The 27,640-nt window shown below is 35.9% G+C and overlaps 2 protein-coding genes and 1 long non-coding RNA gene across 5 annotated transcripts; all 3 read right to left on the minus strand.

Annotated features, from left to right (window-relative positions):
* Positions 1 to 1,568: 1,568 nt before the first annotated feature.
* Positions 1,569 to 8,127, minus strand: cfl1 (cofilin 1). The gene is made up of 4 exons (XM_015036331.1): positions 8,024 to 8,127; positions 3,187 to 3,497; positions 3,037 to 3,113; positions 1,569 to 1,964 (listed from the first exon to the last, which is right to left on the minus strand). The coding sequence occupies exons 1-4, from the start codon at positions 8,024 to 8,026 to the stop codon at positions 1,852 to 1,854; spliced, it is 504 nt and encodes a 167-aa protein (XP_014891817.1). The 5' UTR covers positions 8,027 to 8,127; the 3' UTR covers positions 1,569 to 1,851.
* Positions 8,128 to 10,328: 2,201 nt separating this feature from the next.
* On the minus strand, positions 10,329 to 27,537 carry LOC106949813 (atlastin-3-like). Of its 2 annotated transcripts, none has more exons than XM_015036327.1 (14): positions 27,263 to 27,390; positions 24,566 to 24,770; positions 23,078 to 23,212; positions 22,369 to 22,473; positions 22,243 to 22,293; positions 21,007 to 21,063; positions 20,818 to 20,910; positions 20,604 to 20,742; positions 19,388 to 19,515; positions 19,255 to 19,311; positions 18,012 to 18,083; positions 17,735 to 17,926; positions 16,972 to 17,061; positions 10,329 to 10,426 (listed from the first exon to the last, which is right to left on the minus strand). In XM_015036327.1, the coding sequence occupies exons 2-14, from the start codon at positions 24,767 to 24,769 to the stop codon at positions 10,352 to 10,354; spliced, it is 1,398 nt and encodes a 465-aa protein (XP_014891813.1). In that variant the 5' UTR covers position 24,770; positions 27,263 to 27,390; the 3' UTR covers positions 10,329 to 10,351. The 2 variants fall into 2 exon arrangements, with proteins under 2 accessions (XP_014891813.1, XP_014891812.1); XM_015036326.1 differs by lacking the exon at positions 10,329 to 10,426 and adding an exon at positions 14,286 to 16,040 and having other exon boundaries at positions 16,822 to 17,061; positions 27,263 to 27,537.
* On the minus strand, positions 10,710 to 13,320 carry LOC106949816 (uncharacterized). Of its 2 annotated transcripts, XR_001425462.1 has the most exons (3): positions 12,387 to 13,320; positions 11,560 to 11,613; positions 10,710 to 11,359 (listed from the first exon to the last, which is right to left on the minus strand). It is a non-coding gene; the product is annotated as an uncharacterized LOC106949816 (long non-coding RNA). The 2 variants fall into 2 exon arrangements; XR_001425463.1 differs by lacking the exon at positions 11,560 to 11,613 and having other exon boundaries at positions 12,387 to 12,682.
* Positions 27,538 to 27,640: the final 103 nt, after the last annotated feature.

Raw genomic sequence — 27,640 nt, forward strand, 5'->3', positions numbered from 1 at the left:
TGACTAATCTAGGGCTGTTGTAAACGAATATTTTAGTAATCGAGGTACTCGAATCATTCGAGGAATCGTTTCAGCCCTAGACTAATCGTGATGAATTGATTATTGAAATAATTGTCAACTAATTTTTGTAATCAATTGTTAATTGGAGTACAAAAAAGAAAAATAGACCAAGAATATGTTCAGAACAGTAATTAAGGCAAAACTGCACAAAAAACATAGAATTTTACATTAAAGATTCACAAAAGAACCGTTCTACCCAAAACTCCTCAAGTGGCATAGCTTTAGCTTTACCCAGATGAAATTATGTAATAAAAATAATTTAAAAATTACCCTTTTCTATAATTTCATTGATTAGTCCAAAAATACATATTACATTTAATAAAATTTGTTTATTCTATTTTAATTTTTTTTTAAATGTAATTTGTATTTTTGAAATGTTTTTCTATTATGATTTTAGTTCAGTAAAAAAAATCTAGAGAATTCAATCCAGCTAATCAAAATAAATCAGTAGATCAATTACTAAAATAATTAGATGTAGCTCTACAGATGTACAAATATAGAAAAAGATCATTTTTTTAAAAGATGAACAAGTAAGGATACCTCAGTTAAAAAAATACTTTTGAAACTCAGAAATTTCCTTCCCTTTACTATAAATTTCTGAGATTAATTAAAAAAAAAATTGGGTTTTTTTTTTAAGAAACTTTTGATTTTTTAAACTGAAAAATGTCTTCTTTTTCCTATTGTGGTAAAAATGGGTGTGTGAAGTTTAAGACAATGGATGAATGGGAGGACAAACATTTATGAACTGGACGGACAGACGGAAAAACAAGACGGATGGGACTGAAAACAAATGATAAAATGACAGATTGATAACTAAACTGCGAGATTAATAAATAGATGGATTTTCCCAAAACACCTAAATACCTTTTGTCACAGTTTCATTGTGCAGCACAAATAGAAAATGTATTTTAAAAAACTGAGTGGCTGATATCCAGTTTAAAAGAACCAGAAAGCAGAAGAAGTCAGTAGTTTAGTGCTTTTATTAGAGATAAGGAGACGATACAAAACATCCACCCTTCGCTTCAGTCTGCTTGTCCTTCATTTACACGTCGCTCCACGTCAGACCATCAGCAACACCACAAAGCTTTTTAAAACGAGGAAACCTTTTCTTAACAAGTACGAGGAATGTTATGTTCACTACATCGAATGCCGAGTTCTCTGACACAACAGGAAATAAAACGGAATCACTCAAGTTTTCGGGACTGCATGAAAACAAAACCCCCCCAAAAAAAAAAAAAACCCAAAAACCAAATGGAATGACGAAAACAAAAAAATATTTAACCGTGTTCCCCCAGAGGTTTTCATCCGTCTTGTGCAAACAAGAGTGAATTAGTTCATACTACGTCTAGTGTTCACTACGCTAAACTTAACTAGAAGTTTGGCAAAAAAAATAAAAATAAAATGTAGTTGGAATAGCTTTCATGATTTTAAGAACTGTCCCTTTCTCTGAAATATTTCAAGTGGAAAGAACAAAACCCTGTCCTGAAATGTGAATAAGTGCATTTAAATGTCATCGTCTTCATCACCGTCCTTCATCATTAGTATCTTTAGGTGTGTTTTGTTCATAATCCTTATGTTGCATGAACAGTCTGCCTGATTGTGTGTTTTTTTGTGTGTTTTTCTTTGTCACCCTCCCCAGGCCGCCCTCCCTAGGAGTCCCACAAATGACCCTGGTTCTGCTTTTCCCCGTTTTCTCCAACCCGACTGGAATGAACAACTAAACCCAACAGATGTGTCTGAGAGGCTTCGAGCGAAGCCGCAGGAGGAGGATGAGGAAGAGGAGAGGCGTGTTTATAAAGGAGTTCCTTCCAGGGTGACTATCGCCGAGCCGCCCAGCTTCTCTGCCAGCGTGCGTCGCTCCTTCAGGTCCTCTAAACCGTTCACCTGCCACTCGTGCTTGATGCCTGGAGAAAAATTAAAAAACACACTGAGCTGTCAAAAACTGGGAAGTTTTCACCTGATTATTCTAACATCTCTGTGATTAAAAAATAAATTTATTTATTCCCAAGATAATTAAAAACAAAATGCACCAGTTAATCCTACAGGACATGTTTCAGCCATTTAAAATGAGTTAAAGGAGCAAACGTCCACCAAAAAACTTCTGAGTTTTAAAAGCTGAAAATCTTTGACTTTTGAAACTCTGAAAAAATTGAGAAATTTCCAGAACAAAGGTGAACATTTTCTAACAAATTTTCAACTTTTTAAACTCAAATGTTTTTCCTACAAGTGTGTGAATCCTAAAAACTAAACTGGGTTTTCAACAGCGTATCATTTACACAGAAAAAAGGTTAAAAAGAACAGGAGTAAATTTCCACTAAAACCTTATTTTTTTTTTTTCAGATTACAGAAATTTTCCAGAAATTCAAAGTTGAAATTTTTTCTACTTTTGAAAATCAGAAAATTTACAGGTTTTTTCTAGAAATTTCTGAGATTAATTTCAAAATTCCAGAGTTTTTTTTCTGGTGAATGAACTTTTCAGACTGGTTGTCCTACTAAAATGGAGTAAATTTCCACCAAAAGCCGCAGAATTTTTTAGATTAATTTCTGAAATGTTCTAGAAAAAAATGTGATCATAAGTCAAAACCAGCGCTTAGTGGTGACTTCCCAGTCACTTCAGAAGCAAGGATGTTAAAGAGTATTTAAACAAAACACTTTAAACATTTCTAAAAGGTTTCATAGTTTGTCAAATTCTATCAATTTATATTCAAACAAAAATAAGTTTGTGCAGAAAGTTCCTGTTTTAGGTTAGCTTTTCAAATAATCATTCAAAATAGTGACAATGAAGTATACTTGATACTTTACTGCAGTATTACGCAGTAATAAATAAATTTTCATGGCGCTTCTCTAAACACTTTATAGGAATCAAGTAACAGCAAGTACATCAAACAAAATCATAAAAGAAAAATCCAGAAAACCCTGGAAACCATCCGGCAGAAGTAAAACCGGATGAAGTTCCCGCCGCACGCGGCTGCTCACCTTCAAATTTCCTCTTGATGGCGTCTTTGGAGCTGGCGTAGATCATCTTGCTCTTCAGCGGAGCGCTTTCTGGTGCCCTGAGGAAGAGGAGGAAGGTTTAAATCCACCGCCACGATTCTCTGAAAACATTTCAGCAACAACGATCCTCACCAGAAAATGAAGACCAAGTCCTCCTTCTTCGTCTCTTTGGTCTCGTAGGTGGCGTCGTACAGAGCGTAGCGGCAGTCGTTGGGCGGCAGCATCTTCACAAAGTCCTCGTACGGGTCCTTGACGGTGTTGCCGATGTCGCCCAGCAGGATTTCTTTGCCTTCGTCCAGAACGATGTTCTTCAGGTCCTTGCTGAGGCAAAAGAGGATGGCCTTCTTCCTCTTCCTCTTCTCGTCCTCGTTCGCCTGAGCCTTACGGACCTTCATGTCGTTGAAGACGCTGATCACTTCGTCTGTGACTTTCACACCGGAGGCCTGCGTCAACAGAAGACACCTTAACAGGAGCCGAGCAATCAACTGATCGCCTGATGGATCAGAAGGATTCCTCTCTTTCTACCAAAAATGATGATAAATGTCTTCAGTCTGGGGCTTTTTGAAGGATAATTGTGTTTACAGAGAATTCATAATACATTTTGTCATTTCTGTTTTTTATTTTTAACATTTAAAATGACTTCCAGTTTCAGGGTTAAATATTCATTTTAATTTGAAGTTTATTCATATTTGAGAATGTGCTCTTGCATTATTATTACTTTAGTTACATGAATACTTGGGGAAAAAAATATTATCACTTATTGTAATAACTTCAGGGACAATTTGTCCAGTAAATTTGTTATTGTCTTCTGATTATAAAATATGGAAAATGTTTTCTTAATCACCCATTTACTCTATTATTTATAGTGAAGAACGTCAAGAATTTTGATTTATTATTGTCTCAAGAAATTTAAAATAAGATTAAAAAAATGGAGAAAATGGTAACATTTCCAATAACACTATTTCACAAAAGCATCAATATAAGTAAATTCAAAAAATATGATTAAATGCTGCTCTGTTGGAGATAAAACTGTTGCAATCAAGGAACCTGAAGCATTTATTTTATTTGTTTTAAACAGAAAATGTGTTTAACTCATTAAAAATGCTCAATTTTATATTTTGTTGAAGAAAACTTGAAACCTGGTGAGTTTAAAGAAACATCATCTTAATTTATACACAGACATGCTTCCTCTGATCCTTGAGATCTTTCTTATAACATTTTAAAAACAGAAACTCTGAAGTTGTGCTGAGTAAAGCGTCCGCTGCAGGTTTACGTTTGCCAGCTGTGACTGAACAGAGACGCCTGAGCCGAGGAACCCGAGAGGACGACATGTGACCGTCACGCACAGCACGAATCCTCCCAACGGCGGCGACTGATAAGACAGACTGCAGCAGCTAAAGGTGTGGCCGCGACCGGCCGTTAGCTGTTAGCAGAGCTGGCGCCAAGATAGACCCGAACCCAAACAGAAAGAGGAGAGACACTCAACATGTCTCCACTAAAGTAACAGTAAAAAGTAACTGATCAAATTATCAATCATTTAATATTTAAAAGTTACATCATTGGATGAAGCAAAATATAGAGTTAAGTGGAAATTTTGGTATTTTAGGGATGAAAATGACAATAATTCATATATGTAACAAAAAATAACAAAATCATGCAAAATAAATTTTCCCAAACCTTTCAATAAAAAAAAAAAAAGTTTAACAAAAACTGCAGGTGTGTGTCTGATGAATTTTTGGTTAAAACATGTTTGTTTTTCATTCAGTGGGTAGAAAATCCAGAAATTTTACTCAAGAGTAGAAATACTTCATGACAAAATTACTCGTAAAAGTACATTTTTTAAAGAGTTACTCTAATAAATACCAAACTCTGACAGAGACAGACGTAGTGTGGTAAAAGCAACCTAACACAAACGAACAACTTAATCAACAGAAATAATAATAAATAAATAAAAATATTTAATGCGTAATTCTGAGTAAGTTTGTGACTCCCATTCGGCCGGTAGGTATAAAACATTACATAAGCTCCTTTGTGTCATGCATTCCTGCAGTAAAGATGGCCATGTGTGAGAGGCTGCGGTCGGGAATTAAACACCCAAAAAAACAACAACAATAAAGCCTCTGTTTAAAAAAACTGGATCCAAATCAGTCCCAAACGGCCCATAAAGACACTCAGTCAAGTCTCCTGACTCCGTTTAGCCACTTCATGTGGAGAAACCGCCTTCTCAGGCCGAGACGACAAACATATCAGTGGAAAAAACACAGAGAGGAGGAAGTAGGCCAGGAAAGACGGGAGCGGAGCAGACTGCAGCAGGCCTCCGTTTGCTCAGGGTGTTAAAAGCTCGTAGTGGGAATCATTAACCAGCAGACTCATTAAAAAGTAAACACTTCCTGAATATTTATGACATCATCCCAGTGCAGATATTCCCCCATTTCCTGAACTTTTCATTAAAGGGTGAAGAATCCAGCATAATAATCCCACCTTCCTATCAGGCAGCTTAAATATAAAACACACTTTTTCCACACAAAAATTAGCATTTCTTTTAGCTTCCATATTTTTTTTACTAATCTGCTTTGTTAGACTTAAGAAATTACCCTTTTTTAAAAGTGAACATTAAGTTTCTCTCTGTTCCAAAGAGCTTCACTCTGCTCTCAGCTTATCTAATCTTAACCATTTATTACCCAATTCACAGTTCAAAATCCAGTCACAGGATGCAAAGCCTTCATGACCTGCTGGGGTTAAAATAAGGCCTTCACGCCTTTAACACCGAGCATTTTCATCATTTCTGCTCATGTCAGACTCAGAACAGAAACAAGTTAGACTGAGTCAGCATTTATAAGCGTCTGCAACAAAAACTCAAAAGTATAACATGATTTTTAAGCACTAAAACTGAACTGACACTAAATAACACATATTACTTAGATTTGCTGATGAAGCTTTTCCAGACGGATACAGATTTCCTGGTTTTTTATTTCATTTTTTAGGATTGACCTGCCAATTCCCAGTTTGACTGGAAAGAAGAAATGTGTTGTAATTTATATTTTGAAAGTTAATTGCAATGTCATTACAATCAGAGAACAACCTGGCATCTGATCTGCCAAAATACTTTGCGACAATTTTGACATTTAGAACATTTTCCCTTCATATAATAAAAACAAAACCTTTAAATCTGAGAAATGGTCAAATATGTACATAATTTGCTAGAATTTGAGTTTGCTGTGAGGTCTGACTTGCCAATTTCATTTTAATTGATTCCAATTTGCTTTTCTAAGGACAAGGAAACAAAAATAGAGGATCAGGTGTCGTCGAGAAATTTACAGACCAATTGGCAGGACATAATAGTCATTAAAACCAGCCTTGTTGCAAAACCAACCAGGTTGACCAAACCAACCTGTCTAACTCGTTTTTATTTCACATCAAAATAAGTTCTGCATAGATTCAATAACGGTCCCTGTAATATACAGACTTGTGTAATGCTGTGGGTTCTCAGATGGTAACTGGAAACCAAAGACGATGAAACATTTACACGCAAAACCTGATGTGGTAAATTAACCAGTGGGTGACAGAAATGAGTCAATCTTTTGTTTACATTTAGAGTAGCGAGTTGTTGATCATTAGAAGATCAGACCTAAATCTTATAGAAAATAAAAAATAATTCAGGTTTTTCATACTTTGAGTTTGGCAGTAACTAGTTATATTTACTTGAGTGATTTTTTTTGGAAAAAAAAAAAGTATGTAATGGAGTATTTTTACTACGCTGTATTGAGTAATTTATTACATAGTATTTCTATCCTGACTTGAGTACAATTTCTGTATACTCTTCCCACCTCTGTAAGGTAAAATGTCAACTCCATACTTTTGATCCCTTTAATGCAGCATGCATTATAAATCTACATCTCTATTTTGGTGAAATAATGTGATGGGCCTTCATGTTACTGGCAGGATGCGCAGCTACAAAACAAGATGCGCCAGTCTGCTTTAGCCTCTGCTAACACTAATGTTACATAACCTAGATTATTTTTGACGTCATTTCAGAAGAAAATAGCAAAAAAAAAAAAAAATGCTCACAGCGAGCAAGAGCATGGAAAAGATGAGAGTGGCGTTATAAAGCAGTGGGAGACAAAATGGTCTTTGCACCAAATTCAGGGTGGGGCCATGAACGCAGCACATGTGAGCGCTAGCTTGCTATATAAGGCAAAACTACCCTGACACACACTGTCAAATATCACTTATTTATTCAGCATTACTAAGGAATACGCCGTACGTTTTATTTAGAAGCAAAAACAGCTCAAATTGGCTTCATCTGCAGCGCTGGGGTGACAGAAACTGAGCGTGAAGAGGCGGAGTAGAGACAAAGAAGGAGAAATCTCAGCTAGCGCCACTCATACCAGTGGCTAGGAATGCTAACGCCACTGGTTAGCGGCGCCTTATCTAGATGAGGCGCCGCTGCACCTGCCAGCGAGGCGAGTCTGGAGGTGAAATAACAGAAACACGATGCAGTAAAAACATCCGCGCAGTGTCATGGCAACGCCGCGAACGTTATCTCAGACCTTTCCCTGCGAAACACACTAAGACTGCCGAAATGGCGCCAGTTGTTTCAGGGCGATTGGTACTTCATCCCCCCCCCATTATGGCAGAAAGAAAGTATCCTGATGGGGTTATTCGATGAGGCGGAAAAAAAATTCACTACACATGTGACTGTTAAGAGAAAGCATAACCTGCTCAACCAGCAGGGCAGCATTAGCTTAGCCTCTGGGTTGTTAACTGTCTGCTGCGGCAGCCAACCGGTCAGGAGAGTATGATGCCAGCTAAACCAACAAAAACACCAGTAAAGTAAACACAAATTTTACCTGTTAAAATAAGAAAACACCGTGTACTTTCAAAACATCTCTATAATGGGGAACGGGAGCCGCGACGTTATCTAAACGTGAACCGCAGTAAACAAAAAAAACAACAAAAAAACACCTACCATTGTCAGAGCAGTGAACAGTTCAGCGTCTGAGAGAAATTGAATGGACCGATGACGAAATGACTATATACACTGTGGGAGCGCGCATAAAAGCGCGTTCCCGGCTGTAGAGGCGTGCACGAAGCGTGAGCGCATGTGAACTAACAGGTATAATCCGACTGCTTTGTCTGGAGTTTGATCTTTGATGTTTATTATAATGACACACTTATTACAGCTGATTTTTTTGGTATTTTCCTGAAATATTTTTATTTGTTTTTGAACGTGCGTTTTTAATTTGAATCTGTATTCCCAATAAATGACTTCCTACTAAAATTAAACTACTTTGAATAGTTAATTTAGCTTACTGTACTGTTTAATTATCAATCAAATTGTATGCATGGTACGATTTCATTTGAGATATTTATATTTTTATAAAGTGCCTTGAAATTACAATTGTTGTGAATTGACGCTATATAAATAAACTGAATTGAAATGAATTAAACATTTCACAAAATGTAATGTTTGTTTTGGTTTCTCAATTGGTGACTATGTTTTTTTTATGATTTTTTTTTAGCTGTCTTGCTGGTAAAATGCGCTATACAAATAAACTTAATTGATTGATCGATTGATAATTTTCCCGGGCTAAAAATGATAAAGCAAATATAACCCATACTACTTAAACAAGTAAGAAGTAAATTATTTTAGTAAATGTAAAAATGTCAATTTTTGTATTAAACAACTATTATTATTATTATTATTATTATTATTATTGTTGTTATTATTATTGGTAGTAGTCGTAGTAAGCATGTACTCCCCAGTTGTTGTTTCTTTTTTTTTTTTACTTATTTGCTTTTTCTTTACGTTTTACTCGCTACAAAATCTTACTAAGTATTATTGTGTAACTGTTGGTTTAATCAACATTATTACTGTTCTTGTAAGTGAATACGTGCAATTAATTCTCATTAATGGCGAGAGGGCCGGGCAACGGCGCCGAACACCATGTAAGGAAACCTCTCTGCTGTCATTATAGCCAGTCGGAGCTAGAAAGCAATTAGCATGTTAGCAGTGGGAGGAAATCCTCCGCCGCCCCTCCCCTCTCCTCCCCTTTGCGCGGTTTTCGTTGAACTCACTTCCAAATATGGAAATCGAACGATGAGCGGCGGTCGGGTGCACGCGCCTCGCTCACGGCGCAAGAGGGGGGGCGGGGAGGCGGGCAACGGCGCCGGGCACCATATAAGGAAACAAGGGACACGAAATTTGCCAAGTACATCTCGCTGCAGCAAACAGAAAGGGGCGGGGACGGACCGCTGTCAGCCTCATACCTTATTTGGAAATGGGACCATTGCAATCCGATCTTAAGGGGGCGCTAGTGGCGCTATTTCCTGTACCAGCCGCGTTATTGTAATAATAATAATAATAATAATAATAATAATAATAATGCATTGTATTTGACAGCGCCTTTCAAAACACCCAAGGACACTTTGCAACATCATAAACACAAATGAAACAGTAAAGAAATTACTACAAGACGTGTTATTTCACGTGATATGTATGTCACGTGGTATGTCCCTTTTAAAAAAATTAATTAAAACTATTGTTCTTGAATGTTAAAATTATAGTAATAACTTAAAACAAGCAACAATAAAGAATTATTATGTATATGTATCTATTCTCACCCGATGTGTCTGAAACAAAAGGCTTAAAAAATAAATGAAATTAATATTTTAAAGACAAATGTACATTACATTAGGAACACATTTATCCATCCATTAATTATAATACACGCACGCTTATCCCTATTGTGGGTTCGTGAATGCTGCTGCGGTGGACCCTGGGCAGATCACCAGTCCATCCTATAGAAAACAGATACCAAATACTTTAAGAACGCTGGAGTTCAATTAATAGATTGTGATGTAGTGAAAAGTACTCTTAAAATAAATAAGTTTAAATCTAAAATATAACTAGTGCCATTCCAAAAACTATAATATGCTTGGTTGCAGATGAGCTCAACTATTATCATTGTTTACCATAATGCATTTTATTCATAAACTGCACTCAAATATCCAATTATTGCAAAACCCAAAGGGATTCATGTAAAACTTTAAATGTAGCTTCAACCTGGAAACACTCACACAGAGAGATAGTAGGTTTTAGAAAGTTTATTTGACAAGAGAATGATCCACTGTGGATGAATTATTTTGTTTCTGTATGAAAGCCTTTTTGAATAGTCACTGGATACATAAATTATGCTTATGTGTAAATTCTAACGCTCTTCAATTCAGCAAATCAGCTCATCATGCACCTCCGTGCCAGCCTATAGGCGCCCGTCTCATCTCCTTAAATTACCCTTCATAAAGTCCAGCTTGATGTATACAACTGCTCCTCACCTGAGTTTCCATCACCTCCACCTGGTCTCCACCATCGCTCAGCATACCTTTAATCTTTGTATTATGGCATATTTGTCACTGAACATGTTTCTGTATTTGGTTGCTTTATTAAAACAAACAACTATTGATTCTGATTGCTAAAACATGAACAACTTAGCTGTATATAAGATTTGTAAAGAAAATTTGTATTTATTCCAGTCATTGTTCAAAAAGTATATGAAACATTTTATGTACACATAAAATACTTAGTTATTAACTTTGCTTGCATTTCAAATGTTTCAAACAAGGTTTTCCAAATGTTAAACAATGCTGTTACGATATATTTACAACTACTTTATTGGTTCTACTTTCTCTTTAATATATTAGAGCCACAATGTAACTTTTCCTGGAAACAACAGTTCTACAAAAAAAAACTAAATAATATAAATCAACTGAACTACAACAAAAGGAACACTCAAAAATGTACATAATGTTTAAAGAACACATTGTGAAAAACAAAAGGATGACTGAAGAAGTCCAAATGTCAGCAGAACAGATTTAAAAAGACATGTCGCCAAAAAAGAACAATGTGTGACAACTGAAATGTGTGAAAGACTGGAAAACAACAAATATTCTCCTTGCATTCAGTACTGACATCCAGGGCAGTGTCCAGGTATGCCATCAGAGTAGTAACGAGGGTACTCTCCTCGTCTTCCATTTCCAGTGAAGCCCACACAGTCTTTATATTGCCGGTTGCAGGAAGAACACGTAACAACAGCAAAAGGAATTCGGTTTTCTGCCTTGAATGACTGAAAATTTACCCCAATTGATCTCACCTGTAAATGAATGATCAATTTCATGTAGTTGAAATCTAATTTTACATGTTTTATGTGAAAAAAGTCAAAGGTCCTTACCATCCAGCCAAAGAATGGCTATGACGCATATGATTATGAATAAATCTTACCTGCAAAATTGGCGGTATCTTTTGTACCTGCATGGTGAAAAGCATAAAACAATAATTAACACTTTATATCTCTCAGTGTCTTACCCTTTCCATCTCTACTGTCATAAAAAAATGCTGTGCAAAAAATATTTTCTTGTTAAAAAAAATCATTTATGGTTTCAGTGTCAATTGCACATAAATAAATACAAATCAAAATTAATAGTTATGTGTACATTTTAAAAATTAACCTCAATTTGTGCTTTGGTTGCTTTTGCATAGGTGTGGTCTTCAGCACACAGAGTCTGTAAAAATATAGATATTTTCAAAGTGAAAGATGAGCCCAAGTCCAAATAACATCAAAACTGCTTCAACCTTTTTAACTGTCCTTTCCTCATTTTGTTTCAGATTTTAAAAAATTAAGCATAGCATATTAACTAATTAGATTTACTCATTTACTCTGTAACTTTTGATAAACATGTATATATGTTTTGATAGATATATGGACTATTTTGTCATATGTTATACTCTTATTTGAGTAGATTTTGTTGATATGCACCCTAATACGAGCAACTTCACAGAATGAAGAACATATTTTAACCCATAAAGAAACACAACACACAGATACATGTTGTTTGTAAGGTTTCTTCTAACCTTAATTTGTTGACTTATATTAAGATTTTTAATTTTTGTTTTTAAAATACCCAACAGTGCACATAATTTCATTTTTATTCATGTCTGCAGAAATAAATGAGTAATATTACATTGCACATTATGATCAGTAAAACCGTACTTAATAGACATTTCACCAAATACTCTTACTAGTGTTTTTTGCAGTTATTTACTACTAAAAATATATTGAAGTAGAGGGTACTACACCCACCTATGATGGCAGCTTTTAGTTTATAAAAAGTATTAAGACTTTCCAGAAATGTTGGTGTACAAAAACATATTTCAAAAAGGATTAACCTTTTTCTAGTGTTTTAATGAAAAAAAAAACACACTAGAAAACTGTTAAGAATGTAAATAAATAAATACATAAATAAATAAATTATAGTGCAAGTGTAGTTTTACATACCGTTATGTTGAACCGTAGCAGTTCTTGTTATATGGTTCACTACCTTGAACGACTCATCGGCACTGTATGAGCAAAGGGAACAGCAATATCCATCATTCATGCAATACGGAAGAATCTTCTCTCCGTTCCGAAGGTTGTTAAAGAAAATAAAAAATAAAGTTTGAGCATAAAATACACTTCTCAATTATACATTTTATCTACTTTTCTATTTTTATGTAATGGTGCCCTGCAGGGAAATAATTAGCTATGCTACATGCTAAATTTAACCTTAGCCTCTTTTAATTACGAATTTCAATAGTTTACGGCTGTTTATTATATGTTCAATATCATCTAGAAAAGCGTATTGATTTACTATGTGAAAAAAGTTTTAGGAAGATAAAAATACCTTTTGCTGACTTTGTGCCTTTTCCATTTTGGATCGTGTGCCGAACACGTGGAACAATGGAATAACCTCTCAAACGTCTTTCCTTTAAGGTGTTTATACTAGCAATTAGGAAAATAGCGCCCCCTTCACTTCCGGAGTGCAATAGTCCCATTTCCAAATAAGGTATGGGACTGACAGTGGTCCGTCCCCGCCCCTTTCTGTTTGCTGCAGCGAGGACCTTCTCAAATTTGCTGCACGAGATTTTTGTGGAGCATCGAATGGCGGAGGGAGAGTCAGAGTCAGCGCTAGGAAGAGAGAGGTGGACAGCTAGCAGCAGCAGGAGCAGCAGGAGGGGGAGGAGGAAGCCGGATGAGGAGAAACATGGATGACAGATATTTGTAGAGCGGATACAAACACTTGAACATCCTGGGGACCTGGGCAGAATAAATTCTTGGGAGGCTATCTGCGTGGAAACATATAAAAAATACGACAAAACCCCTTTAGCTAACGAAGCTTGAATATAGTGAAATCGGTGGGCCAAGAGTACACTGTTAACATCAGATAACAAAATAGTCGACTGAAGCCAACACAAGGTTGAGCCGTATAAACCAGGGGTGTTCAAAGGACGGCCCGGGGGCCATTTGTGGTGCGTGGACTGATTTTCTGCGGCCCCTAACAGACAGTTGGTTACTGTAGTAGACGGAGGCTTTTTATTTATGCCAACAAATTCAAATCTTACAATAGAACATGTCAGGAACAACACAAAAGTATTTGTCCATTAATAATGTGTTTGCTTTTTTATTTAATTTAAATAGCATCTATCAAATGACTTTCTCAAAAGCAAATTTTGCTTAATTAAAACTTGCTTTTAATTAATTTATTACACTTGGCAAAGAGTAGCAGGTGTTTCAGGAGAAAGAGTTGCCTAAAGCCTGTTTTTATTGAGAATAGACTATTTTTTCCAGAATAAATTACCAACTGAATGACTTTGTCTTAGGCAAACAAAACAATGTTTAAGTCTCACATCTCTTTCTTGATTTTGGTCCATATGACAAAAGGTTTATTAGACCTATCCTATCATCTGAGCTTTTTATTTTTATTTTAAAGTTAGAGTAAGTTAACTCCTGGAATTGAAGGGAATAGTGAAATTCTCTCACTCATCTTTGAATTTAGCAAACAAATACATTTTGTAATTCCAACTTTAAACAGAAAGCATGTAGTCAGAAAGAGAAAAAATATATAAAAGTTTGGTTTCAATTATACAAGTTTTCATTTGCTCTACTGGTTTATTAGAAGACTTTTGACTTGTCACAATACATTTTAATTAATGATATTTAAAACCCCCCAAAGATGTTAATTTTACTATTTTCTCCACTGTTTGTTCAATGAGAGTATCAGTACAAGTACATAAATCTCAAAATATGATTAAATGCTGTTACTTTGTGCAGTTTACTGATACAAATCACACTTTTGTATTTGACTTCTGTCCAAACGAAGCGTAAATAAGGTCAGATATGAGCTAACAAAACAGCAGGAACTGTGTGAACCTCTGTTTATTCTTTATAAAACAGCATTATGTCAAAGTCATGGTCATCAGATCAATGCAAGAGATTGTTACATTTGCTGTTACTACAATATTGCATGCATTTGTTTCCCACATTTGGAATGAGATGTGTGCAACAAGCACCAAAGAGGCAAAGTGCAAAAATAACTGCTTGTAAGACGTCCACAAGCTCCCTCTAGTGGACAAAAAGAGAAACACAAAGAACCGCACAATGGTGAAAAATCATCTCAATAGTGACTTTTGGCCCTGAACACTTCAGACTTGCATATATAATTTCATGCATTCACTAAGAATAAAGCCCTAGTTTTAATCTTTGTGTGCACACAATATGATCAGGTGTGAAAGTGCACATTATGGCTGCCATTACACAAAACACTGGATATTTTTAAAATACCTAATGCTTTCTGTTTCATTTCTCTAGTCATATCATACTTAAAAAAAAAAAAAGATTTAATCTACCCAGGAATGGAGGACATTGTTGCAAATAATAGCAGCCCTTTAATCTGCCACCAAATTCCTTCTGATTTGCTGCAAAAAACAACTAAGTAAATCCAGTTTGAGAACTAAAAGTCAAAACTGATCAGTCAAGCAGCAGATGCAGAACAATGAAGCCTCTGCTCCACATGTAGGACATTTCACACAGACAGTTCAAGCTGTAATTAAATCGGTTCTTATGAGGAAGAAAACCTTCAGGAAAAAGCTTAAATACCAACAGAGACATGCTAGAGTGGTTCCTCAGTATTCCCTGAAAGCTCAGATTATAACGTGTGCATATAAATATTACTGACGACGTTTGATGCAAAGATGATACGATTTGCAACAATCAGAATTTTTATTTTGTGTTTTTGTATTTAAAGGCGGTGGTTGCTTTGTGTTCAGGTAATTAATTATACCAACATGTAGAAGAGATAACAGTATAATTTAATTATGACGTTTAAAGCTAACTCTTTGGCTGACTGATCGCTTGCTTTCGTATGCTGGTGATTTGACCTCATTATTCCAGAACTTTCTTTTTCAGCTAAAACTGAAAAAGCTGCGTCTGGTTTATTCTGTAATGCCCTGCATGTTTCCATCAAGGGTATAACAGACAAAATAAATAAAAATAGAAGTTAGTGTCAATGACACAAAGCTCCCGAGAAAGTGTGTTTCTTTTTCTGCTTGTTTATATTTCCAAGGAATGCTAGCTTGTAACATCTGTAAAGCAAATCTACAAGGAGAACTGAATATTTTAAGGCTATGAGAAAATAAAAAAGAAGCTACAAAAGCAGGCGTAAATGTAAAGGCTTTAAAGCTGCATTTTGAAGCATCTTGAAGACGGACTACAAAGTGGACCCATGTCTCAGCCCGGTAAGGCTTAAAAAACTGAACCATGAGGTGTGAAGGTAAACATTGACTTTTCTGTTAAGACAAACTGTAAACTTGTAGAGAGGGTTTTGTTTTGGGATGTTCCTGGACTGCAACAGGCCGTTTCTGATGCTGGTGAGTCAGGATGGGGCAGTCGTCACCCAGGGCCAGTGAGGATGATGATGATGATGATGATGATGATGATGATGATGATGATGATGATGATGATGATGATGATGATGATGAGGATAAGGCTTTAGTGCTAGAAGTGTGCTTGGGTTCGTCTGTCTGGACTAGAGACCGCCGGACGTTCAGGCCTCTAGCTGGATTTCTTCTGGATGCTCACTGGTGCTCCTCTCGATTTGTTCAACATCTCCGTAGCCTTAAAAGAATTACACAAAGAAGATGATTTATTAGATTTGATGAAATGTTACCTTCTGTCTATTTATCTATAAAGGTGAAGAGACAATGAAACAAAGATGGAGATTATGGCTCCAACTAACAATCCTATCAATTATTCTGATGAAAAATTGGCACATTCTGCAGATTTTTCATTTAACCACTTAAACTTATTTTGTACAATAGAATACATGAAAAACTACAAATAAACAGATAAGAAAGTCAAATTATTGCCTAAAAGTCAACAACACGCCATTATTTTAGTGCATATGCTTGATCAAAGGATGCATTTGCAGCTAAAAACACTTCCAACATCAACTTGACTTAAAAAAATTCAATAATCAGTTTATTCACTAGATTTAACAAATTTTATCATTAATATAGAAATGTTCTCTATAACACTGACTCTACATGAGTGCAAAGAGAGCAGGAAAAGAAGAACAATCATGTAGAAATCTGCCTCTTTCTCAACAGTCACTAAATAAATTTGTCAAGGCCGCAAACATTAAGTCATCTCCTCATTATTAATTCAAATGTGTATAGAACTTAATCATTTTTTATCTTGAATTGGTTTAAAGCTGAGCATTTTTCCAAGTCCTCATATATAAATAAAATAATAAATGTGTCATGTCAGTAATATTAACTTTTTGCTTTTTATTTACCGACCCGCCCCAACGCACACATTTCATATCCTATCCCTTTGTTTTTTATTTGTAAACAAACATGTTTTCAAATCAATCAATCAATAATAACAAAATAAAAACCTGTTCTAGGACAACGCCGGCAGCCTGGTCGATGGCTCCGCCCACAGGGCGGTACTGGCCAGAGTAGCGGATGAAGGCCCAAACCAACATGGCGACCATCAGCAGTCCCAGGCCGCAGTCGCACACCAGGGCAAAGGTCGCCAGGCCGACGAAGAGCAGCACGCCCGACATGATGTAGAGGAGGCACATCAGCACGAAGAGAACCGCCGGAGTCCGGAAGGCGCTGAACAGGTTCTTAGCCTTTATAACAAAGAAACATTTAATCATCACATTATGAAACAAAACCAAATAAAAATCAAAGCTCTTCATGGTTTCTGGAAATATTTTGACTTTCAAGAGCAGAAAGTGGATTGTAGCGCAGGGCATTCTGGGTAAATACAACAAAACAAACGCAGGTTTAGCGCTGGCAGGAGAAATGGCTCGTGGTTTTTAACAGAGACAAAAGAGAAATCCAGCAGTCACTAAAATCTGACGCTACTCCACTTTGTTTACATTTAGTAAAGAAGAAAGTTGCGCTCAGTTTCTTCTGAGGTTTTTATGTTGTTTCCTTCAGTGGTTCTTGGTGCAGCTCCCCCACAGGCGAGGAGGGGAACCGGCTGTTCAATTTGTTTGGATAGTTTGACAAAGCGCAGTGTGAAAGCGAACAGCAGCAGCTGAAATTGCAACAAATGTAGCAATTTTGGTCTCAAATTGAACTAAATCCGGTGTGAAAACACCTTTAGGTAAACTAATATTTAAAAAACATGTTCAGGTTGAAAAGCAAGGAAAGTCTAAAGAAAAAAAACATTAAAAGTCACTTTAAAGGGAATGCAGGTTCCTTTGGAAACAAAATATAAAACTAGATGAGGGCTTCAGAAATAAAACTTTCCATTTAGCGGATTCAGATTCATGCAGAATAAAGAACGAGTCTCACCTCGTTCTGCTTGCTAAGCGACTGCCACATCTCGTCCAGCTCCTTCTGCAACTGAGCCTGGTAGCGATCGCAAAACTCCTGTCCTCCCATCTTCTTTGTGTTTGCAAACATGTGGATGGCTTCTCCGTGGAAGAAGTTATGCTTCTCCTCCAGTGCCTCTGGAGCCACATACGGCAGATCTCCTCCACAGATCTAAGGTGGGATAAAAACACAAACACACTGAAGAACCAGAACCGTAGAGATGCTTGATGTGGCTCATGCATGGCAGAAAACTCACCCTCTCCATGTTCTTCTGGTACTGATCTTTAGCTGCTGCTACGGCTGCCAGGTTGTTGGCTTCTGCTGTGGCCTAGTAAAATCATAAACAGATGTGTTGCTCATGGTGAAGAACAAAAACAAAACAATTCAAACTGAGAGGCCTGTTCAGCTCCGTAACACGCAGTTTGTACACTTTTCCTACAGCAAAATTCAAGCATTTTAAGGTAAGAAGTCAAACTTTTTCAGCACCAGATACTATTTTATATAATTTATCACCATTATTAATAGTCTGGTGATAGTATTCTACATTCAGGGATATGGAAAAATAAAACAATAACTAAATTTTATGTGTTGAAATGTCTCTCTTACACACATCCTGAACTTCCGACTGGTTTAAGAAATAATATTTTCCAAATTTTGGCTTTTAATCAAACATTAAATTGCACCTTATTACCAAACTGTAGTCTTAAAATCCATCATTTTCAAGGCTTTTATACAGAAATTAATCACATGAATAGTAAATATTCAACACATTGAAACAATCGAAACAAATTGTGTTGAAGTAAATGACGTTGCTGCTCAAATTAAATGTTTAAACACAATACACAAAGAAAGTCTAAAAAATGTCCTCAAGACGTTTTCTGGCATTTAGCAAATCTAAATATTTTCTGTCATTCTAACAGATCTAAAATAAGAAACATTTAGTTTGATTTAACTTCAGACTGAGAAAAAAAAGTCTATTTTATTTAAATATCTGTTTTCAACTATAATTAATGTTTTGCAAAATTAGACTTTTAATCAAATATCAGATTAGACAAAATGTGCAGCTTGAATATCAAGAAATCAATCACATACAAAACAATCAATAAGTGATTGGGCCACTAGGAATAATAAATGTTAAACACACTGAAACAATCCAAACAAATCTTAAGGTAAATGATATTTAAAAGCTAAAGCACAATAAAAGTCACAAAAAAGGATCTCTAAAATATGTTCTCAAAAAGTTTTCTGGCACGTAGCAAGTAGAAATATTTTTTGTAATTCTAACAAACCTAAAATAATAAACATTTAGTTTGATTTAACTTGAGAAAAATAATCAGGTGTATGAAAATATCTGGTTTCAAGTGTAAATAACACTTTGCAAATTTAGGTTTTTAATCAAACATTAGATTTATTACCAAACTGTGCAGTTTGGTAACTGAAATTCAGGCATTTTCAAGGATCTCCAGCAGAAAACAAACCCTGCCAACATCCCGACGTACCATGAGCATCGTCTTTGGTTGAGGCAAATCTTCTCCTTGGTAGATTTTAATGTAAGCCTGGAAACCAAAGCAGGACGGAGTAAGAAAAACGGAGCGGGCCTCAGCAGAGCTGCAGAGAACCGGGGGATTTCACCTTGAAGAACTCCAGCAGGCCTCTGCAGGTCACTTTGTTCCCGTTCATTTCCTTCTCAGCCAGGTTGTCTGGATGCAGCAGTCTGGGGATCAGAGCCTGCAGCTCCGTTTTGAATTCAGCAGCAACATCTGGAAACAAGTTAAACGTTTATTATGTGGTTAATGTGTGCAAAAAAATACTTACAGCATGAAAGACAATGTAAAAACTTAGCATTTACCCAAGTAATCTTACATTTATTACATGTATAATGCATATATAAACTAATCAATATAGTATCTATTTAGTTTTTATTGCAGTGGATGAAGAATTATTTATTTAAATTTCACCAAACTACATCAGTAACAAAAATGCAAACAATCAATATTTTATATTATATCCAGTAGTAAAAATATGTTTATTTAATAATTTGAATAGTTTTGTGTCTTTAGTTGACAATGTCTGATTGAGATAAAATGTTCCTACTGAGTTGTACATTTTCCATAGTAATGTTTATATTTGCATTTTTTTAAAGCTATTTGTGAAACACTTTTCTTTTCTGAACATATATATATGCGCAGATTATTAAGATTTTTTTTTATCTGGAACTGAAGTGGTTTTGTTAAAAGAGTTTGAATAATTATCATTGCTTTCATCGTTTTGGATATTGTTCAATATTTAAATGATTCCAGTTTGGCTCCATTTTCTGACACACAAACGTTTTTTTCTACTTGTTCTGAATTTGCATATTTAAACTGTGATTTCTCCCTTAAATGATACATTTTGCTCCTTAATCTTAAACAATTTTTGAATGTTTTTCAAACATAAGTCTTTTTAGCTTTCTAAATAATTAAGAGTTGTCTGTAGTTTCACTATATCAATAAATTTGTTCCCGATAAACAGTGTTTTCTAAAATCATAATTTATGGATTATTCTTATTAGACTGTCAAAGTAATAAACTTTGCTGGACAATAAAGTGTCCCGGAAATTATTGCAATAAACAATAATTAATTTAGAGACTATTTTCAGCTAATATAATAATTATAAAGGCTTATAAAACACATTACATTTCTCCACAACAACTTAAATAGATACGATTCATAAACATTGGAGCCGACTCGTCTTTGTTTCATAAGGCAAAATTTTTAGAGAGTTTACTTTCAGCTTTTATCAAAACTCAGCAGCAGAACCAGCAACGTTTGGATTTTCTCTATTAAAATCAAAACTAAGCCAGTCTCACCTCTCAGCTGCCCCCGGAAAGCGGGGTGGGTGGCAACTTTGAGGCCAGGGTGAGGCAACAAGAAGCAGGAGATCTTGGTGAAACATGAATGAATGTGTTCCCTCACATTCTGCAGCTCCTCATGTTGAGCCTCCTTAACCTGAACATACACACACAGCATTACAGAAATGTTGCAGCGCTTTTAAAATCATTTTAGAAACATTTAAACTGGTACCTGTAGCCGTTTTTCCAGAAACTGGTTGCCACCTTTGAAGCCGTAGTTGTATTCATAAGGGAAACTCCAGTCTCTGACCAGAAACATCAACGACTGCAGGATGAAAAGAACAGTGATATATGTATATTTAACAATAATAATTACCACACTAGCATGAGTTACTGTGTTGGATACTGTGATTTATGATACCTGAAACGGCTTCTGAAAGATCTCATCCATGGCCAGACGGCCATACTCTGTGAACAGCTGAGAGGAGAAAACACCAAAATGATGCAAAATGTCACCATTAACTTCAGTAATATGCTCCGATACAGCCAACAAACTCCAATATAAAAATCTGTTTTTTATATAAAAAAACAACAACAAAAAAACGGTATTATGTGGTGTTCTAATTCTCTGAGAAAATTTTGGGTTTCCTTTGGCTAAAAGCCCCAATCTTCCTAAACACTGACATGGATCAATGTTAACTGAGTCAACTGGGTGTAAGGGGCTTCCTTTTTTTAATTGAATCATTGAAATAAATTAACTTTATTGATGATATTCTAAATTACTGGTGAGAAAAGCCGACTGAACTTTGGTTCCAGCAGCTGAAACCAAACTGAACTCTCTGGTTTTTGGAGCCTCTGTCACTTTAAATCCAAATAAGCTGCAGCTGGCCACGCCCCCCAATTTGACGCTTAAAGTCACACCTGGAAATGGCTGCAAACAGTTGTGCAATTATACAACTGTACATTTTTGAAAAGCAGAAGTGGTGCTTCCTGCGCAACAAAAATGCACCAAGTGGTTTATGGATGGTAAGTCAACAACAAAGCACTTGTCTTTTCCAGCAGCCATTGTACAGAGCATACAGAGGTAAAACCAGCAGATAAAATATGCTGGAACACTCCATGGGTTGCTAGGTAACGGGTTGAGCTCGGCTGGAGTTGCTAGGTAACGGTGCAGTCCCCATGGATGTGACTTAATTTAGAGGAAAAACACGTCAACTTATCACCAAAAACTAAATGGGTTTGTTTTTTAAATGTTTAGGCTGTTTGTAAATCCAGTTTAGAGCCAAATGGAAGCACAAAAATGTGCAAAATGTGAATTTTGCATGATAGTTCTCCTTTCATTACAAAGTTACATAGGCGTCCAGATAAATTTAAACTGCGAAGGCCAAACTCCACTTTCCCTTATGTTTTAGGGAGGGCAGGCTGGACTGTACGGTTGGCATCTTATTTCATTAAATGTGATACATCGATGTCTTTAAAATCACAACACAGCTGTATTTCATTACAGCAGTCCTACAACAATTAGGTCCAGGTGGGAATAAAAATAGTAAAATTAGGTTGTAACTATAAGACAAACTGTTCTTTCTGAAAATATTCTATGAAACTGACTCATCTCTTAAGTTAAAAAAACAAAACAACAACACAAACCCAGACTGACCTGTAGCTGCTGCAGGTCGTCCTCCTGGATGTTCTGTGAGAGATTGTAGATCTACCAAACCAGAAGTCATGTCAGAAAACTCAACAATGACAAACTAATCAGCATTGATCAGAGTGAGATGTTTACCTGGACTGAGCTGGTCATGGTGCTGAGGGCAAATATGGTGGCACAGTCCTTCACTGTGGACTGGTCATCAAACGCTCCCTGAGTGTCCATCAACACCACAGCCACCTACAGGAGAGACACGGAACAGCAGCAGACATTTACTTCCTATAATAACTGACTTTTTGTTTTGTTTTTTTTACTTTTAGAGTAAAGAAATAAACTGTATTTATTTAATAATATTTATTTACTGTGAGAAAGTGGTGACAAGAAGCCATGTGGGGTTGTTTTGAGGCTGCCGATTGGATTGCTCTTTGCCAGCCACATGGAGAATGATTGTGTGTGACCGACTATAAAAACGTCTGCCTGGACAAAACTGTCCCCATTTGAAGAATCTTGAATTAATACGAGTCACAGCAAAAATACTTCTCTTTGGGAAGTATTTTTGAATTGAATTTGAATTTAATGTCAATTTAGATTAATAAAAAAATGTTTAATTACTGCAAAAAATAAACTCAAAGATGTAAAAAGCTGACTTTGAAGTAAAATAATAAATTGCTAGGTCTTTAGTTTGAAGAACTAGTAACAAAGAAGTGTAATAAAACTTTTTCAATTTTTCTCCCTATTTGCTCATTCTAATATGTGCTATAATCTAAAAATCAAACTTTAAGTGACACCTGCTATTTGTTACAGATATGAGAAGTAAAGTAATATCTCTAGATGACGTCAGTACCTCCGTCCCGTCGCTCTTCTGAACTGTAAAAACTTTGCTCCACAGCTGGATGCCCGTCGTCTCCGGTTCCGACCCGCCTCTCCAAGAAAACCCAGTCAGCTCCTCGTCATCCCGACCCAGCCAGTTATTGTCGCTCTGCAGACACACAAGTTAAACCGTAAATACCAAACACACAACAGACATTCAGATAAAACTTTAGAGCAGAAACAGCTTCCCTCAGGGTTTGTGTTTTGGGTTTTTCTTCCACCATTTTGCCAGCAGCTCCAACTATCATTACAGCCTGCGCTATAAATAGACATCTCCAGTGTTTTATAACAAACAAAGTGGAGAGCAGAGCTCTCAGGTTCTGATTAGCTCCGCACTTAGCAGCTTGTTTTACTGTCCACTGGAAGCTACAGTTTAAAATTTAAAATGGTGCAACAGGAAACATTTTAATGGAAGAGGGAGAAAAAAATGTAAGAAAATCAATAGCACTTATCAATCGCAGTCTCAAAGCTTGCTGGACACATCCGAACAAACAGGGAACTAATACATGCTGATTACACTTCCTATAAAACCTGGCAACATAAATCTAAATTATTATTCATAAGCAAACGGGTTTGGTCACAAACTGGGCGTTTCACGTCACATGCATGTTTTCATGATGTGCTAATGCATCAATGCCTCCCAGATTCTGGAGAAACCAGATGGAGATAAAACTGAAAAATCATTCATGACGTGACCTGCCAGCAACCAGTCCCTAAAGTTATTATGACAAACAATAAAATTATTGTTACAGGCCAATTTTCAGGTAATATAATGGTGACGGAGTAATAATGGAAGTCAAACTTTAATTTCTGACAAACATTTAATTCTGGAAGTAGAAGAAATTTTAAATATCGGAAATAAACAAAACAGCCAAAAAAATAACAAAAATGAAGAGAGGTCAGTGATGTGGACGTTAGGTTTTATCACAATATTTATCATGATATAAGAATTATTTATTACTTTCTTAGGTAACTGTGTGGCTGCGGCTGTGTCACAACTATTACTGCCCCACAAAAACAAATGCTGCTCTTGAAAAACATTCCCACTTACTTCTTCAGGACAGCAGTCAAATAAAGGAGTGTTTGATTATATTTTGAGATTTAATTATGTTGACTGAAACACTCATTGAACAAACAGTGGAGAAAATAGTAAAACTAAGTGTTTTTAAAATGTTAATTAAAATTTATCGTGACAACAGTAAGTCATAATTCCTCTGATAATTTAATAAAAAACGATACATTAAATGTCTCTGTAAACTAAATTGTCCTTCAAAAGAAAACAGGCAAGTTGAGACCAAAGCACCAGATTCAAGACTTTTTGCCATCCAGTTGTTAGTAGAAAGAGAGAAAAGAAAAACAACTAATCATAAAAAATTGACATTCTCGAGCTCGTTTTAATTTATCATGAGAGATTAATTGATTTACTGCGACAGGCGTCGTCATGGCAACACCTCAGACTCACCTTTCTGTGCATGTAGCGGAGCATGAAGTCCAGTAAGAAGCTTTTCCCCTTCCTGAAGGCGCCGGCCACCGACAGAACCACCACATGTTTGTCTCGGACCGCCGGGTCCAGCAGAATCTGAGCTAAAGCCTCGGTGTTCAACGTGAAAGAGTGATCGTCCTTATTCACGTCCACAATCTGAACCGGGTGTGCATCACTCCCCATTCTGCAAACAAACAAACAAAAACGTAAAACATTATTTACCTTCAAATAAAAGCTTTACGACGCTTTACATGAAAACATTAAATAAAACTTTACTAACATTTGGTATCAACTTTCTTCAAATGTTTAAAATATTTTCTTTAAGGTTTAATTTAATAAAATTGTTGCTAATAAACATTATGGCTGGGCGGCTTGTTGACTAATAAAGTTTTTGAAGATGTAATTTTTGGAAAATCTAGATTTTTCTTTACCAATGCACTCCTTTGGTTTTCATAGTTCAGATTGGGGCTACAGCTAACAATTATTTTCGTTACTGATTAGTCTATTGATTATTTGACAACCTGTTAGAAAATGGGCACATTCTACAAACTTTTCATTTAACCACTTAAAGCTTTTTTATAAAGTTTAGAAATACAATAAAAGATGCATTTTACAGCCTAAAATGCAACACCACCGCGTTTCTTTAGTAAATCTGAGCCAGGTGAAGCTAAAATTATGCAACTTGTTGAGTTTTGGGTAAAAACATATTTACAGACAAAAGTGTTTTTATCTTAAATGCAAAATTATATATTTTTGTACAGTTTCGATGTGATTACTGCTCTGAATGTGATGTGTTTGTTTCACCAAATTGCCTTTTTTGGATCTGTAGACTTTAGTTAGCAATTAATGGATTAATAAATTAATCAATGGTTATTTCGATAATCGATTAATAGTGATTAATCATGATTAATCCGATTAATCGTTTCAGCCCTAATTCGGAGTGATGTGAGCACACTCAGAGCTACCATCTTGCTTGACAAGCATATTTAAAATAAATATTTATTTTGAATGCAGGTCAACACTATTAACCAATTTTAAGGTCAGGCTAATATTTTTTACTTTTTTAAATTATGAGAATAAAGTCATAATATTTCAAGAATACCTTCGTACAATAAAAGTTTAAATAATACAAGCATATAGTTTAATATTAACAGAAAAAAGTTGCAATATTAGGAGAATGAAGTAGTAATTTCATGGGAACTCCTGCACAAACAATAAAAAAAAGATCAGTAGCAGGACTTTGAAATGATTGAGCAAATGACTGAGTCTATTTTAAAGAAAAAAACTACACAAAATGAAGTGGCCACATCAGATCCTGATAACTCTATACAAGTTTTTTTTATATCATTAAAACTATTTTTTTCTTGTAATGTTTTTGCATCTGTATTCTGCTAAAATTCAACTATGCTCTCATAACTGAATAATTACAAAGCACTTTGCAGCCAGGCCTTAATACACCAGCATACAACTCACAGAAGATTTGACAAAAGCCACTTTTTGAAAGTATGTTCTGTCATTTGTAATTTCTTTTTTATTATAATTTAACAAAATAAAAGTGTATGCATGTAAAAGTGGTCTATAAATGCACCACAATACTGTACAAAAATTTTAAATAATTTATTTCTGTCCCATTTACTTAGCTTTTGTAGTTTTGTAAAGCTCCACAAACTTTCTGAAGTTTTTATTAGATCTCATTGTGAGAAAATGTACAGTATGGATGTAAATGTAATGCTTTTAACATGGTTACAACATTATCCTCTACAGTGCATCAAATCATATGTTTATTTCATTAAAATTGAATCAAAATTTGATGAATCAATGAAAAATTTGCCTGAATTTGATGTCTGGACAAATAATCGGCAATCAAGCATTTCATTTTTAATTTTAAGCATTTATTTCAGAAATGAACTTTGATGATAGTTGAATGATGAGCAATTTTGAATCAAACTGAATCTTTTTCAATCAGCACATGTGGCAGATGAGATCATTTATCTTAAATGAAACCCAACAAAGTGCATTTTTTGTCCAGATCGAAACATGTTTCAACATTTTCTGCTAATAGCCCTGCAGGCATTAAAATACTATTCCAGCAAGTCAACCAATACAAAGTTTAGCTCTGTGTGGATGTGGCTGCAGGCTGTTCATATTGGTGTCATGCTGCTCTGCCTGCAGCTTATGGATTTAGCATGCCCTCCAATAATCTGGTCATGTTTCTTTCCAATCAAAAGAGCGCATTGTTAAGAGACTTCATGGGAAAGCCGTCCTCCATGGCGTACATTAAGACAAGAAGGTGAGACGATGTGTCATAAAACTAAAGAGGTCACTCCCTACTTTCAAGTACCTTTAAGGTGTGGCGTTGATGAGCAGCATGCCAGTCATTTCCTTGCAATGAATGTCCAGAGCAGACTGGATGCAAGAAATTAGCACAATCAGAGTTTATTACCGCTTTTACGCAACATCGCCCGCTAGCAGAGTGAGTTTGGCGCAGTAAAGTTGAGCTGAAATCCACTTTTAACGCGAACATCTTCGAGTCTGCATAACTAAGCTAACACAGCGGTTAAAACAGCGACAGTTCGGACAAAAACAAAGAACTAGCTGTTAAATGAGCGCAGAGTTAGAAAAGAAATCCACGAACAATCTTGCGTTCAAAGGAACATAAGTGATAAAGTAACATACGTGTTTGTTTTAGCTGAAGTTTCACGGTGCCGTGTTGTCTGCGGAGTCTTCCAGAAGCGTCTCCAGACACTCAGGAGAGCCGAGAAAGGAACAACTTTTCACTCTGAAACGAAAACAGTCATGAGAACTTTTTTCCACGACTAGACTGCCCACTTCCGGCTTCAGTCCGCGAAACGTCACACGGGGAATGTAGTTTTTTGTGTGACGTCCTTCTCTCGGTCGAGCTCTGGTGAAAACTACAAGCCCCTTCGAGTGAAATTCACCGGCAGGAAATGGGAAATGTAGTTTTTATTCAGTCAGGGTGATGTTTACGCAACGACGGAGCAGGTAATGTAAAGTAGGAACGGATACTTTGCGTTTATCCAAATCACATCCGAA

This window comes from Poecilia latipinna, unplaced genomic scaffold, assembly GCF_001443285.1.
Source record: "Poecilia latipinna isolate Pla-1442-1.1 unplaced genomic scaffold, P_latipinna-1.0 Scaffold364, whole genome shotgun sequence".
NCBI classification, from domain to species: Eukaryota; Metazoa; Chordata; class Actinopteri; order Cyprinodontiformes; family Poeciliidae; genus Poecilia; species Poecilia latipinna.